This window comes from Aquila chrysaetos, chromosome 12, assembly GCF_900496995.4.
Source record: "Aquila chrysaetos chrysaetos chromosome 12, bAquChr1.4, whole genome shotgun sequence".
NCBI classification, from domain to species: domain Eukaryota; kingdom Metazoa; phylum Chordata; class Aves; order Accipitriformes; family Accipitridae; genus Aquila; species Aquila chrysaetos.
Genome location: NC_044015.1, coordinates 25,054,098 through 25,068,773, shown reverse-complemented (window position 1 = coordinate 25,068,773; position 14,676 = coordinate 25,054,098). Strand labels below are relative to the sequence as shown.

Below are 14,676 nucleotides of genomic sequence, written 5' to 3'. Positions count from 1 at the left end.
CAGGTTAATGTTGTACATAAAGATGATGATTTCTTGTTTGGGGAGTTTATTTACAGTCTATAGTAGAGATTATATATTCCCTTTAAGGGAAAGCCCAAAATTATAGCTGTGCAATTTGGGCAGTGGGATGGGGAGATGAGTTAGTTGTGGGGCGTTTTGTTTGGGTTTTTTTGTTTCTCAAATAATGAGTGTACGAGTGGTGCTAATTAATCCTCCCTAATCATGTAAGTATGTTATCAAATCACAGCATCATATTTTTCCATACATATTTATATAATGAGATTTAGTTATTAAAAGCTATTGTGGAACTCTTGTGCCTTAGTTGGAATGTTTTTCTCTATAGGAAATCTCCTTTCAGCTTTGTGTTCATTGCTTTGTCCTTATTCAGTTATCATCCATTATGCCCACAGAGCATCTTGTGGTACACCTTCAGGATGACATGAAATTAATTTTGAGAAAGTAAAATCATACAGATAAATATCCTATCCCATAGAAATTTGCTTAGCCTGGAATATCAGATAGGCCAAACAAATAAAAATTTGCTCAGTCAAGGGGTAAGCCAAACAAAAATAAACCAACCCAGATCTTGCAGATTGGTCTAAAACTGGTAGATTTGGTTACTGTCAGATGTTTAGGGAAGAAATAGTGAATGGGAATTCTTGTCATTCTAACTTGGTGGAAAAAAATAACAGAAATCTTTTTCCATGCAGGTTCTTACGTTAAATCTGTTTCTGATCTTCCTAAGGCAAAAGCACTCGTCAGGAAGTATCTGATACCGTAAGCCACACTAGTCCTTGTGTTCTGGTGTTAATGTTCTGCAATGCCTTCCGTCGCTGAAGAAGTAGCAAAACATTTCATATAGTAGAGAAACACTATAAAAATACCTATATTGTATTTTATTGTGGAATGTTTCCTGGGCTTTTCAGGCAATAGGGGCACTCAATGCGCAAATCCATGCTTAGCTGAATTTGGGGGTTTGATTTTGAGGATGCTTGAGAAAAGAAGCTGTAGTCACAGTTGCACCTAAAACTGTTTTTGTAACTTGAGTTGGGTCAGGTAGAGCAAAGCACAGTAATCTCCTGTGGAATAGAGCAGCAGAGTTAACTCCTCTTTTTCAAATGGGCTGCTGCTTCTCTACAGCTATCCAGAGGCAGTGCCTCAGCCAACATACTAGGAGCTGCAAACCAGGCTAGGAATAGTTGTAATATTCCCAGCTACGGTAGCAGGGACAATTTCCCTCTTATTACTAGATCCCAAAGCCTACTGGTGTTTTGATTAAACCTCCTTCTGTTTGTTTTAAACTTTTCTTAATCTTGGAAACTGAATAACCAATGCTGGTGATGAATATGTCTGTATGCTCAGAATGCATAAATTCATTCATAGGCTCTCTTCTGAATGTCTTTAAGCATTCTTTTACAAGGGCTCTGGGGCTCTTTACACTTGGTTCTGTGGGAAAGGAAAAAAAAAAAAAGGATGGTGCCATCTTTTTGATCTTTGCAGATTGTCTGTGGAACAATTGATATTCGCAGTGTCCTGGCTAAGAAGAATCTCATAATCCTCTCTTATCACATTAAGGTCTAATTGCCTGCCTTAATAGGATATTGTAGAAGTAGAAAAACAAAGGAAATAGAAACGGTTGGTGGAAAATATACAGCGGAAATAAATTTAAACCTATGGTCACTTGATCAAAAGCAAGCTAGCAGAGCCTTTTAGTTATGGGAAAACTTTTCTTCTCCTTAATTTCCTGTGGGAAGGGAGAAAGCAATTTTGTTCATGATAGCACTTTTTCTTTTCAACTAGAAATGTGGGGGTTTTTTTGGTTGGGGTTTTTTGGGGGGGGGTTTTGGTTTGGGTTTTTTGGGGGTTTTTTTGGTTTGTTTTTTTTTTAAGGAAATTCTTGAGCAGTTGCAGTGACAGGGCTAATTCAAGAATCTTTTTGTTTCCTGAAACAAAGTGGGTTGGTTTGGAGTCTTGGGAGCCTGAAAGTAGAATGAGATGTTCATGTGCTACAATTCTGGTTTTATTTGTTTGTTCTAACTTTGAATTTGCTTTAACTTTAAATATGCTTTTAAAACAGAAGGGCCAGTGAATTACAGGGGCAGACAGATGAATTTTTTATCAGTAAGTACAGGAAGAAGTAGGATGTAAATAAACATTAGTGACATACCAATCTGCTGCTTCCTTTTCCTCTAACTTCTGTATTTAAGCTAGTTTCTTAGGAAATAAGCCCAATATGTCCACTTTGTATTTCAGCATTTATAGTCTGAAAAATGTCGGAAAAATTCACCAGGTTAATCACATTCTGAGCTCTTTCTGTAAGACTAATGAAAGGATTATAATCAGGTAAGAAGTATGATTTATGAAATCAGCCGTTATCCTTGCTGATTTAACATGGGCCTGTAACTTAGAACAATTGTATTGTCATTGTCAATTTTCTTCTTTTTATATTCTGTTTTCACTGTAACTTACGTAACTGCAAAATAAACAGTGGTTTTATTTCTAGAACTCCATATCACATTAGCAATGGAGAGGGAGGTAGTACTACGCTGCTTTCGGAACTTTCCCCCTAAAATCTTAGAAGGTATCAGGAAACAGTTGTGCTTAGAACAGTTGCATTTGTTTAGGTTAAAGGTTTTTTTGTTTGGTTTTTTCCAGGACAGAATGCACCCAGTAGATAGCTGGAGGTAATGGATGGAGCTGGGAGAGGCTAATGTTATCCTAGAGCATCATCCGAGTTACAGAACTGGAGACAAAGGGATTGGGAGGAAAAAGGATTGTTTGCCAAAATTAAAGGTCTTCGTTATTTTGTGCAGCCCTAAAGATCATACTGGAATAAGCTTGAATTAAAATCTGTGTTTATTAAAACTAAACTAAAATATGCTATTTTAAAAAGGAGACTGTGTCCTGCAATTCCATATTGGGAATTAAAAATTTCTCTTCAAGAACCACAGTTTTCTAGTTTGGGTCTAGATCTCGGTGTGTCAAAACCCCATGTTCTGCTGAGCCTCAAGGTCTATTCGGTGCCTTGCAAGCCCTGAAAAGGGCTGAAAGAAATGTATGTTTTTATCATGAGAAATCAGATGGTTTGGCTTTTCAGCTGCATAGTACTTTGTTCTTCAGTTTGAGCTACCTGCTTACAGACGTTCTTTGCATTGGGGTTGTGAATAGAGCATGCACTGGTCTTGAGGGGAGGCCACCTATGGCAGGGAGTTGCAGGCTCTGCCTGCCAGACACAGACTGGTGTTTACGTTTTGTTGTTTTTTTGTTTTTTTTTTTATCTTTCTTTCTTTTTTTTTTTTCCTTTTTTCCTTTTCCTTACTACCGTGTCATCACTGCAGTCTATCATGAAACCCCAATCCCAATCTGGCACCGTTAAAAGGAGGTGGAAATTAGTGATGAAGATACTATCTACCTACTTCAAGGAATATTCTGGACAGTAGGTTTTAAAAGCTTTAGATAGTTTAAATTTAACTGTGGAATAAAGAAAACCCAAAATCATTACAATGCTGTAGAGACCTGTTGTTCTGCGTACCTCTTAATAGTTTGATTTCTAAGCATCTGCAAAAATAAAATAAAAGTTAACTTCTGTGGTTATTAGTTTAGTAAAATCAAACACCAAGACATGTAATGATGGATTTCAGAGAGGAAATATCAAATATATTTGCAGCCTGTCAGTCAGAAAGTGTCTTATACTGTGTGTAGGTTTACAATTTTCATTTTGGTTTTTAAGACTCGGAGCATTTAAATATTTTAGACGTCTGAGGACAGAAACCTGTTTTCAGCTCCTGGAATTAATTTTTGCTAGCTAGAAAAAGGTCTGCCTCTCTTTTATGAGACACAGTGTTAGACAGTAATGCCACAGAGGGATTTTTTGTGTTTTGTAACTGCTAATCTCTGCCAAAACAGGAGCTCTTCTGTGAGTATCAGTAACTTGAAAGAAAAGACATGTTCAGAGGATTGAATGTGGTACTTTTTGGTGTAAAGCTCCTGTTACACCACGCTGCCTACAGTCTCACAAAGAGGATTACACAGGCCCTGTTGTGTCTCCTTTATTGAAATAATTTTGTGTGTGTGCAAGACAGAGGTCTGGTAGAGGTGATTTTTAGCTTTTTTTTAATTGTTCTTACTAAGTCTAGCTGGAATCACTTTGTGCTCTCTCATTTCTTTTCCATTATTTCAGTAGCTTAGAGCAGCCACGTCTGCAGCGCTTGGGTTTCAGTGCTTTATCCACGTGTTCTCGTGGCAGAAGCAAAAAAATCACATTCATTCTGTGAAAGGAATCCTGCAGGTTGTGCCCCAAACCGCAATGAAGTAACTTCCCACGTAATTAGCTAGTGCAAAGTTGAAGGAAAGGCTAGCCCCAGAGGAACAAGCAGTAGCAGCTACCCATGTTTGTTACAGCAGTCATCTCATTCCTCCTTCCCATCCTGCTTGCCTCCTTCTCCCTGCACATTGCATAGCTCTCTGTGCAGAGGCATGGCTGTAGTAAGCGTGCGTGACTTGTCCTTGCGAAGCGTTTGGCACTCTGCTCTCCTGTTGAACTATTGCACTAGTAACCTAGTGGACGAGAAGTTCCTGTGCCTGCCAAGGTGGGTGAGACCACAGTGAAAACAGCCTGGAGATCTGAGCATCCCTTCCAAACAGCTTCCAAGAAAGGTAAAAATCCACACAGGGGAAAAAAAAAAAAACCCTCTGCTGCTGTTCTGTGGTTCTCCTGTCCTGGGCAGGTGGCAGTTGTACCTTAGGAGTAAGGAGGGTCCTTTTATATCTATCTGTTCACATTAGTACAAATGACTAATGCTCTTCTTTTGCATGCAGTTGTTATTTAAACGTCAAAGGCAGCAGTTCTAGGGCAAGCAGTCATGCTGTGACTCAGTCTAGGTAAGCACCGGGAGACATTAAAGAAGATGGGAGTTTGTAGCCAACTTCAAGTAAAGCACTGTGGGGCTTTGATAGCTGTGGGGTGTGTTACTGGTCTGTGTCCTTCAGCACCTCCTACAGCAACTACAGCCCTGGGGAGGTGTGTGGGGAAAGGCTGAGGAACCGTGCTGCTGGGAGGACGCTCTTGTGGAGCTGGGAGAACTGTAAGGCCCTGACCGACAACTTGTGTTACTGATGAGGGAGGAGTATTTGACATTCATTTGCCCACTGGAAAATAGAGAGAGAGATGGAAGTTCCTTCTGACCATTCCCTGAGGAACTGAGCCTTAACTTTTACATTTTGGCAACTGTGCCGAGAGCACCGAGAGGAGTGCTGCAGTGAGATAAAACCCTCTCCTCTCTGGCTGCCTTCACCAAATCCCAGGCTAGGTATGCAAAACTGGTAAAAGCTCCTGGGAGGAGAGCGTGGGAGGCCAGGGGCTGGATCCCTCCCTGTGGTGGAGGACATGCTTTCATCGTGAGCTCCATGCCGGGCTCTGTGACAGCAACCTCTGGCCTTTCCCGCAGCCCGAGACCATGGGAGCTGCTTGTGCTGGTGCGGGGAAGGAGAGGGGCTAATGTATGCCTTTGACCATATAGGCAGTAGCAGATATTTGAGTTCTGCATATAGAAATGTCTGTTACCTTCTTCAGAGAAATGTAGCTTAGAAATAATCAAATGATCGTGTTGTATATTCATTGCCTGTGACACTGTCCTTTAGGGTTTGTAAGGTGCAGGTCTGTACACATTGGTATGCTACAAGTTAAAAATAATGAATCCGATGCATCTTTATACTGCCTGCTTTCATCTCCTTGTGCTCTGCTAAGCTGTTCTTCTCCCAACCAAAAGGAGCCAGACTCTGTGTGATAATGTTCATCCTGTCTCCTTGCCCACTCCATGTGTGCACACAAGCTGCATATTTTACTTTAGAAATGGCAAATTTGGGTCACAAGTTCAGCAGTTAAAATGATGATTTTACCACATCCTGCTTGCACAGGAAGCTTATTTTTTAAAAAGCTGATAAGTTGAGTCCTCTAGATTTTGTCAAAACAAAAAGCAAAGCAAGCTATTTAAAGCTGCAAAGAGACTTGGATTCTCACACGATCAGTTTGCCACTTTTGTCTCACAGTGCATATGTTTAATTTAAAGTGAAAGCCTTGCAGCCTGCTCCTGTGCTACCTGGACTAACCTGCTTCCTATGGTCACCAGACTGTGATGATAATCTGAAAAAAATAGTTTCCCCATTATGTTAAGAAAAGTTGTGGGGTTTTTTTCTTGGTTAGTTGGGTCGGGTTTTTCTGAGGAAGGATTATTTCTTCATTAATTGGGGAAAAAAAAATTATACAGTACCATTTGGCCCAATGAATAGGTGATAACTTTTTCTCACTGTGAAACATCCAAACACATTAAAAAAAATTGTGCCAAATATTCATGTAGTAACTGCAAGACTTTGACTTGTGCAGTGGTACTTAAAGGAAAGGAGCCAATCAATCTGGTAAGCAATGTGGATGCTCAATAGCAAGGAGTGGGAGACATTGACTGTTATTGTGTTAGATGAAAAGAAATGAGAGACCTTGCTCATAATGTAACAAAAGACCTAAAATGTGCTGTGCAAGTCATGAGCAAGGTGCAAAGCATTTAACAAATGTTATTTTGTTTAAATGCAAGGTACTACAAAATAATGCTAGTGCTGGATTTCATGTGTTCAGACTCAAGCAGTCATTTTTAGAGTCAGATTTTGTGCAATGTAATCAGTTGTTGCTATTCATGTTATTAATACATATCAGCTACAGCATTTTACCTTTCAGATATTCAGTTGCACAGAGCAGGCCTTGGTGCTTGTACTGTGAAGTGGCAAAGATATGTAAATATCATCTGGCCTGAAGTGAGAAGACTTCTGTTTTGATGCTAAAGTAATGCATCATTTCAATACATACCCTTTGAGAAAACAGTGTTGAGTGGAATGATGGACAATGTGTGACAGGCAACAAAACATAATGAAAACTGGAACCTTTTGAGGATCTGTATGTCATGGTGTGATTGTTATTAAATGGTAAAATAACCTGCTCAGCAGTCAACAATACTGATTTTGTCTTTTTTCTCTTGTAGGAATGTTTACCCTTGCAGAAGTTGCATCGCTCAATGACATCCAGCCAACTTACCGTATCTTGAAACCATGGTGGGATGTATTTATGGATTATCTAGCTGTTGTTATGTTAATGGTTGCCATTTTTGCTGGAACCATGCAGCTGACCAAAGACCAGGTGGTCTGCTTGCCAGTTTTGCAGTCTACTGTAAATTCAAAAGCACAACCCGGCACGTCAGGGAAGGCTGACTTTACAACTGTTGAAACAACCACTGGTCGAGGAGAAGAAGCATCAATGAGAACGGTTTCCTTCGGAAGTGCCCCTACTGTAACACCTGATGTACCCCTGAGCAGAGCTACCTCTTCTCAGTATCAACCCACTGAATCAGGCCAGGAGGTGAAGAAGGAGCAGAAAGATTCTTCAGGCCGTAAAACAAATTTGGATTTTCAGCAATACGTATTTATTAACCAGATGTGCTATCATTTGGCTCTTCCTTGGTATTCAAAGTATTTTCCCTATCTTGTTCTCATCCATACTATCATTTTAATAGTCAGTAGCAATTTTTGGTTCAAGTACCCCAAGACTTGCTCAAAAATTGAGCATTTTGTGTCTATATTAGGGAAGTGCTTTGAGTCCCCTTGGACTACAAAAGCATTGTCTGAAACGGCATGTGAGGACTCAGAGGAGAACAAACAGAGGTTAACTGGTGCCCAGTCCCTGCCCAAGTATGTTTCCACTAGCAGTGATGAAGGAAGCCCAAGTGCCAGCACTCCCATGATAACAAAGTCTGGCTTCAAATTTTCAGCTGACAAGCCAATGATCGAGGTTCCCAGCGTCACTATTTTAGATAAGAAAGACGGAGAACAAGCCAAAGCGCTGTTTGAGAAAGTCCGTAAGTTCCGGGCTCACGTGGAGGACAGTGATCTGATTTACAAGCTGTATGTAGGCCAGACTGTCATCAAGACTGTCAAATTCATATTTATTCTCTGCTATACTGCAAACTTTGTCAACACCATTAGTTTTGAACACATCTGCAACCCAAAAGTGGAACACCTGATTGGCTACACACAGTTTGAATGTACACACAACATGGCTTACATGTTGAAGAAGCTGCTTATCAGCTATATTTCCCTCATTTGTGTCTATGGCTTTATCTGCCTCTACACACTTTTCTGGCTGTTCCGAATACCTTTAAAAGAATATTCTTTTGAAAAGGTCAGAGAAGAGAGTAGCTTCAGTGATATCCCTGATGTCAAAAATGATTTTGCATTTCTCTTGCATATGGTAGATCAGTATGACCAGCTGTATTCTAAGCGATTTGGTGTCTTCTTGTCAGAGGTAAGTGAGAACAAACTACGGGAAATTAGTTTAAACCATGAATGGACTTTTGAAAAGCTGCGGCAACATGTTTCCCGCAATGCCCAGGACAAGCAAGAGTTGCATCTCTTCATGCTATCAGGGGTCCCCGATGCAGTGTTTGATCTGACGGACCTGGATGTGTTGAAACTGGAGCTAATTCCTGAAGCAAAAATCCCTGCGAAAATTTCCCAGATGACAAATCTTCAGGAGCTTCATCTGTGCCACTGCCCTGCGAAGGTCGAGCAGACTGCCTTCAGCTTCCTCCGGGACCACTTGAGATGCCTTCATGTGAAATTCACAGATGTTGCAGAAATTCCTGCGTGGGTGTATTTGCTTAAAAACCTCCGTGAATTGTACTTGATAGGCAATTTGAACTCTGAAAACAATAAAATGATAGGGCTTGAATCTCTCAGAGAGTTGAGACACCTTAAAATTCTCCACGTGAAGAGCAATTTGACCAAAATTCCCCCCAATATCACAGATGTGGCACCACATCTGACAAAACTAGTCATTCATAATGATGGCACTAAGCTTGTGGTACTCAATAGCCTTAAGAAAATGACTAATGTTGCAGAGTTGGAGCTGCAGAACTGTGAACTGGAGAGAATCCCCCATGCCATCTTCAGCCTCTCTAACTTACAGGAACTGGATTTAAAGTCAAATAGCATACGCACAATTGAAGAAATCATCAGTTTCCAGCACTTAAAAAGATTGACTTGTTTAAAGCTGTGGCACAATAAAATAGTCAACATTCCTTCCTCCATTACCCACATAAAGAATTTGGAGTCTCTTTATCTCTCCAATAACAAACTCGAATCCTTACCAGCCGCAGTGTTCAGTTTACAGAAACTTAGGTGTTTAGATGTAAGCTACAACTCAATCGCATTGATTCCAGGGGAAATAGGTTTGCTTCAAAATCTGCAGCATTTTCACATCACAGGAAACAAAGTCGACATTTTGCCAAAACAGTTGTTTAAATGTGTTAAATTGAGGACTTTGAGTCTGGGACAAAACTGTATTACCTCAATCCCAGATAAAGTTAGTCAACTGTTGCAGCTGACTCATCTGGAACTGAAGGGAAACTGCTTGGACCGTCTGCCAGCCACTCTGGGGCAGTGTCAGCTTCTCAGGAAAAGCGGGCTTGTGGTGGAAGATCACCTCTTTGATGCTTTGCCCTCAGAAGTTAAAGAGGTGTTGAATCAAGACACAAGCATTCCCTTTGCTAACGGGATTTAGGCTGAGGTGAAATGCTCCGGTAGCTGACTTCCAAAAGGCAAATGCTAAAAAGTATGGCAATTGTGAGACCATGCATTTTAGAAAGCAGAATTCCTTGGAAGGCAGGACTACTAGCAGGATTAGAAGAGGTGTAACTGAGTGTTCAATGTTTGCAGTGTTTTAAAAGATTATTTCCAAAATTTTTGAAAGGATAAAGAACCTTAATAATCTCAATTCTTTTTTTTCCTTAATTTGTTTGTAACTTGGATGCTGCCGCTTTTGAATGTTTACAAATTTGCTTGCCTGCTTAAAGTAAATGATTAAATTGATGACCTTTTCTTACTATGCAAGTTATTCCTTAAGGTCTGGATTTACTTTAGTGCATTATGGGAGGGGGAAACAAGGACAAGTGTTGTATACGGTATGGTTCTAACAGCACTTGAAACACATGTTGATGTGTGTTGTTAGTGTTTAGCCATCCTCAGCAAGTGAAACCAGTTTGGCTGTGCTTTGAACTGCACCAGAACCACCATTTTCCTGCATTAAGGTATGTGGTTTGCATCAGGCCAAGTGTGTTTGCCTTCATTCTTCATCCTCAAGGCCTCATGTTGTTGGGCGAGATTTCTTCTGTGGTCCAGTGTGCTACTCCTTCACACCGGCAAAGACTAGTCACATTCCCACAGCTGGTCTCCCCCTCAGCTTCCATAACGCTCCTCTGTCCCACGCAGCAGTGGGTAGTAAAAGGGAGAATACTGCCACTTGGCTTTCAAGTTGGGGATAGTTTTGATATTTGAACTGTTTTGCAAGGTGACTTTGAAAGCCATTAAACACCAAGTGACTTTACTGCTCATGTTTTGCTCCTCTTCTGAGTTTTCATCTGGGAAACTCAAGGCATTTTATGAGTTGGTGATTGTTTCGTTTCACAGCCCTTGCTTAGGAACTGGGGTGTCTGCTCCATTTACGAGACTAATGACTGAGACATAAGAGTTATGATTTACCCAAACATGATTTAGCTTTATCACCTATTGTGGTGTGTCTTTCACACCTGGACTTTAACCACAGGACCACCCTTCTCCCCCACCCCAGCCCAAGTAAGTTGATGTTTTTGAACACTTACGCACTGTTAGAAAACCCGGTGTGCCAGATAAGTCATCAAATAAAGAAAAAAGCAGACAGCAGTGAGCGTGGGATTTTTTTTTTTTGGTTGGTTTTTTTGGTGGTGTTTTTTTAACCGAGTTTGCATTGCCAGAACCATTAAAGAAATATAATCCATTAAATCTGCAAAATCATCAGTTGTAAATCTTGGCCATTTACATTCCATGTGTGCAGAAAAGAAGTACTATGCTGGGAGATGATTACATGATTACTCATGGTTTAAACACAATTCCCTATTGTAGTGTGGTCAGGACTGAACTAGTCTGTAGTTCAAGGGACTGTTCTTTTCACACAGAAATCCTCATGCACAGCGATTTCTACTGTAACTTCACCAGAGCTGGCCTGACTTACACCACTATTAATGAGGGGATAGTTTAGGCCTAGGGGCATTGAGCAGTCAGGAACATTTCAAATACTGCTCTTATGAATCTTGCACATTTTATTGTTAATCATTTACTGTTAGTCATGCTGGGAGGACTGTCCTCAGCTGTAGGTAGCAGTCTCTGAATACATACCTGCACCATATGTTTGTGTATATCAGAAGACCAGCTTATGAATAGTGGTTTTCCCACTCCTTTTGGGGATACAGTCTGTTTTCCACTTGCCAGCAGGTAGTAAACTTGGGATGTTGACAGTTCTGCAACACCAAGTTGCAGGTTTGGCAGAATACTTGCAGTTACTGATCTGTCCTCCACTGGGAAATTTAGTGCTAATCCTCAGAAATTTTTTGAAGTAGAAGTTAAGGCTGCAGTGGTTTTTTTTGTTGTTGGTTTTGTTTTTTTTTTTAAGAAACTCTTTCATGTGTTTATTTTTTGCACATAGATCACTTTAAAATTGCTGGACTATTGACTCTTCAGAAAAACTGTGGAATATACTATTGGTGTATGCTTTGTATTTGCTGTTGAGTGTCATTTCAGCTTCCAAGAAATTGTGTAGGAGGGAGGAAGAGTTGGAGGATGACAAAGTAATTAAAATATTTAGAAAAGTAGTTCTATTTTTCATCTTTTTTTCTTATTTTAATAGCAGAGTTGCACAGAATGCGGCCGTGGATTGATCCAGCTTTTAAAAGCTTTTTTTGATGTTTCTGATTCTCCTACTGTCCCTACTGATGTTCAAAAAATAAATCTATGTCCACTTCCTATGAGTATGGTATATGTAATTTAGACCACTGTTTTGACTAGTTATTAGCCACTTGTACTTCTTTAGACAACTTCCTCCAAAATAAGTATACGTTAAAGTTAATTTCAGGCTTGTGATGCTTGCTCAGCATAAACTCCATTCTTGTTTTTAGGAGAGCTTTCTCAGAGTGGGGAGGAACTGCCCGTCATCCCCATGTCACCTCCCCCCAGTCCTTCCTCCTCTTTGTGACTGTTTATAATGTTCTGATTTCCTGCGTGTCAGCTGACACAGTCTTGCTTTAAAGTCTTGGAAGTTCATCTCTTTTCCATGTAAGGCATGTGAAATATATTTTGCATTTCTATTTGATTTAATAAATAAGATGTTTATATCTTCCTCTAATCTATTTTTTTTTAATGGGGGAAAAGTGTGTTTGCGTAGTAAAATCTAAAGTAAAAAATTTCAAGTATCTTATGCTGAACTTGTTCTGTGGTACCTATAATCTAAGAAGGAATAGGTATGAGTTGCTGCTCTTAGTAAATCCTGTAGGTATGGTTTCTAACTAGAATTCAGTACTTCTGGATAGGAGTTGGGTTTTTTTTTTTCATGTACATAAACTAAATGACCTACCACTGTTTTTATTTGGCTAATGAAGTTTTGCAGAATATATAAATGGCCCCAGAACAAAAATTACTGTGTTCATTCAAATGAGAGGAAGTAGGAGTTTCCCATCCTGTTTGCTCCTGCCTCTGTCACCCGTTTCTGTGAAGATCCGTTAGTTTTTCAATAAATTGTCCATTTGGAAGGTGTTTCCTGTGATGCAAACAGAGCTATGGTAGTTCTGAGCAGGCATGAGGCCTCTTGGTGTCAAGAGAGGATACTGACACTCATGAAAGGCTCTCTGCTGCTAAATAAATGGCTTTGCAGTCCTGAGCTGCCCTCTCTGGTAGCAAAGGGGGGAGCCCAGACACTGTAACTCATGTCTGGTTATGGGGGATCTGCTTTGTGGACTGTATCTTTAATAAAAAACTTAGAGAAATAGCTGTTCTGTATATTGTGTTTCCATGGATGCGCACAGAAATTAGTGGTGTACGGTTATGTGAAGGTAATTGGCTAGCTAGACTGTGATTCATTTACTTAAAGTCCAGTTAAACAAATGAGGTGCTCCTACAGCTGTGGTGTTGACCATCATTCTGATTTCCTGCAGGAACAGATTTTTGGTTTTCAGACTTCTTGGTTCTCAAGACAGGGAGCTGTGCAGGAACCTGACAGTCCCGAGTACAATTCTTCTGCAGCTCGTTGTGAACATGAAAAATGAGGCTTCTGTTGGGTCTGTGGAATGTGAATTCCTGAGAGCACTAAAGATGAGAACAAAAGCCTCGAATTTGCTGAGGCATCCCAGTGTTGATGGCACAGTGGCAATGGGCTTGAGGGTAGTTTATCTGGGCTGCTGTCGCCCAGTGTGATGGGATTATTGCATGTGCAACAACTGGCCTTGAAGATAACGTAAGAGCATGGCACTGCTCTTCAGTCCAGAGCAAGAAGGGAGGCTGAACCTGTGACTTTAGACCTACTTTTGGTTTTGGCACCACCTTCTCCTCACCTGGGGAGAATGACATTTAAAAGATTTAAATTTCCTGTCTATAAGCTGGGGATTCTTTAATGGAGGTAAAATGCATGAATGATTGTGAAAAACAAATCCTGTAGAAATGAGGTCATGTAGAAAGATTCAGGAGGCACAGGCAGTCTCATCATTAGCTGCATGGCAGAGCTCTATCAACGCGTTTCTAATGTGTGATCCCAGAACAATTTGATTTAGGCAGCAAACTATCATAGGCAGGACTAGAAAATACCTCAAGATGTCTTCAAGCCTGCCACCCTGCCTCATGCAGAAATAAGGTTCCTTAACTCATTCCTGCGAGACGTTTGGCAAGATGTAGGAAGGGGTTAGACAGCGATGGAGATTCCAGCCTCTCTAGGCAAGCTGTTTCCTTAATCATCTTCCCTATTGAAGAAACACTGCTAGAACCTTAGCCAGACAGCAAATGCTGACGCTCTGTTAAGGCCAAACCAAACGATTAGAAACATATTAATCTATTTGCTTGCAGAAATACAGACTGAGACAGACTTCTGCGTGGACGCATTGTGTCCCAAGCAGCTTGGGAGGACTGAAGTTTGGGATTCCTTTGAAAAGAGCTCTGGGGGACAGCTAGCATCAGTTTGGTTACAGATACAGTGCAAGAAGCTGCATTCTCCAATGATGGCAAGGCTATCCGCAACCGTGGCGCGATGCATTTATGGCTGGTCTGTGTCATCTTAGGCTGATGGTTGATATCCCTGCCCTTGCAAAGCCTGGGTGGTCTGTTTGTTCAGAAAGACATTTTGTGAAGGCATTTAAATAAAATGTTTCTCGAGCAAGTTTGCTGTAGGAACATGCAAGGTGATCCTTAAGATTACCAGAATTGAAAGAATTGAGGCAAATTCTGTAGTGTTTTTAACCTTGGCATTAACCCCTTGCCTCCCACTGTGAATTGATAAAATTGCTGCACAAACTACTGATGAGCTTACAGGGTTCCCAAATGATTGGCAATTTTAGCACTATAGAAGAGTTCCCAGTTCAGGCTGTCCACTTGTTCTTGTACAGTGTGTTCAGCACTTAAACTGAAGGCATCAAACATTGACGTTGCAAAACCCTGCAGGCTTATGCTGTGAACAATTTCCCAGGACTGCAAATCATTCCCCATGCTGCTAAAGGGAGGGAAAGCTGTGTTACTGAGTGCAGTTGCTTCTGTAGCAAAGATGAGGCTTTAGAATTAAGCTGAGAA

The 14,676-nt window shown here is 40.7% G+C and overlaps 1 protein-coding gene across 20 annotated transcripts in view; it reads left to right on the top strand.

The window, feature by feature from the left end:
- The window catches only part of LRRC8D (leucine rich repeat containing 8 VRAC subunit D), a 54,960-nt gene extending 42,713 nt beyond the window's left edge, over positions 1-12,247 (top strand). For 14 of the 20 annotated variants that reach the window (XM_030033838.2, XM_030033840.2, XM_041127581.1 and 11 more), the window contains one exon: positions 7,029-12,247. In XM_030033838.2, coding sequence (XP_029889698.1) covers positions 7,031-9,601 — 2,571 coding nt within the window. In that variant the 5' untranslated portion in view covers positions 7,029-7,030 and the 3' untranslated portion in view covers positions 9,602-12,247. Of the gene's footprint in view, positions 1-2,289; positions 2,344-2,655; positions 2,794-4,564; positions 4,657-4,840; positions 6,973-7,028 lie in introns of those variants that run through there. The other 6 variants (XM_041127592.1, XM_041127594.1, XM_041127593.1 and 3 more) reach the window with 6 other exon arrangements.
- The last annotated feature ends 2,429 nt before the right edge of the window (positions 12,248-14,676 follow it).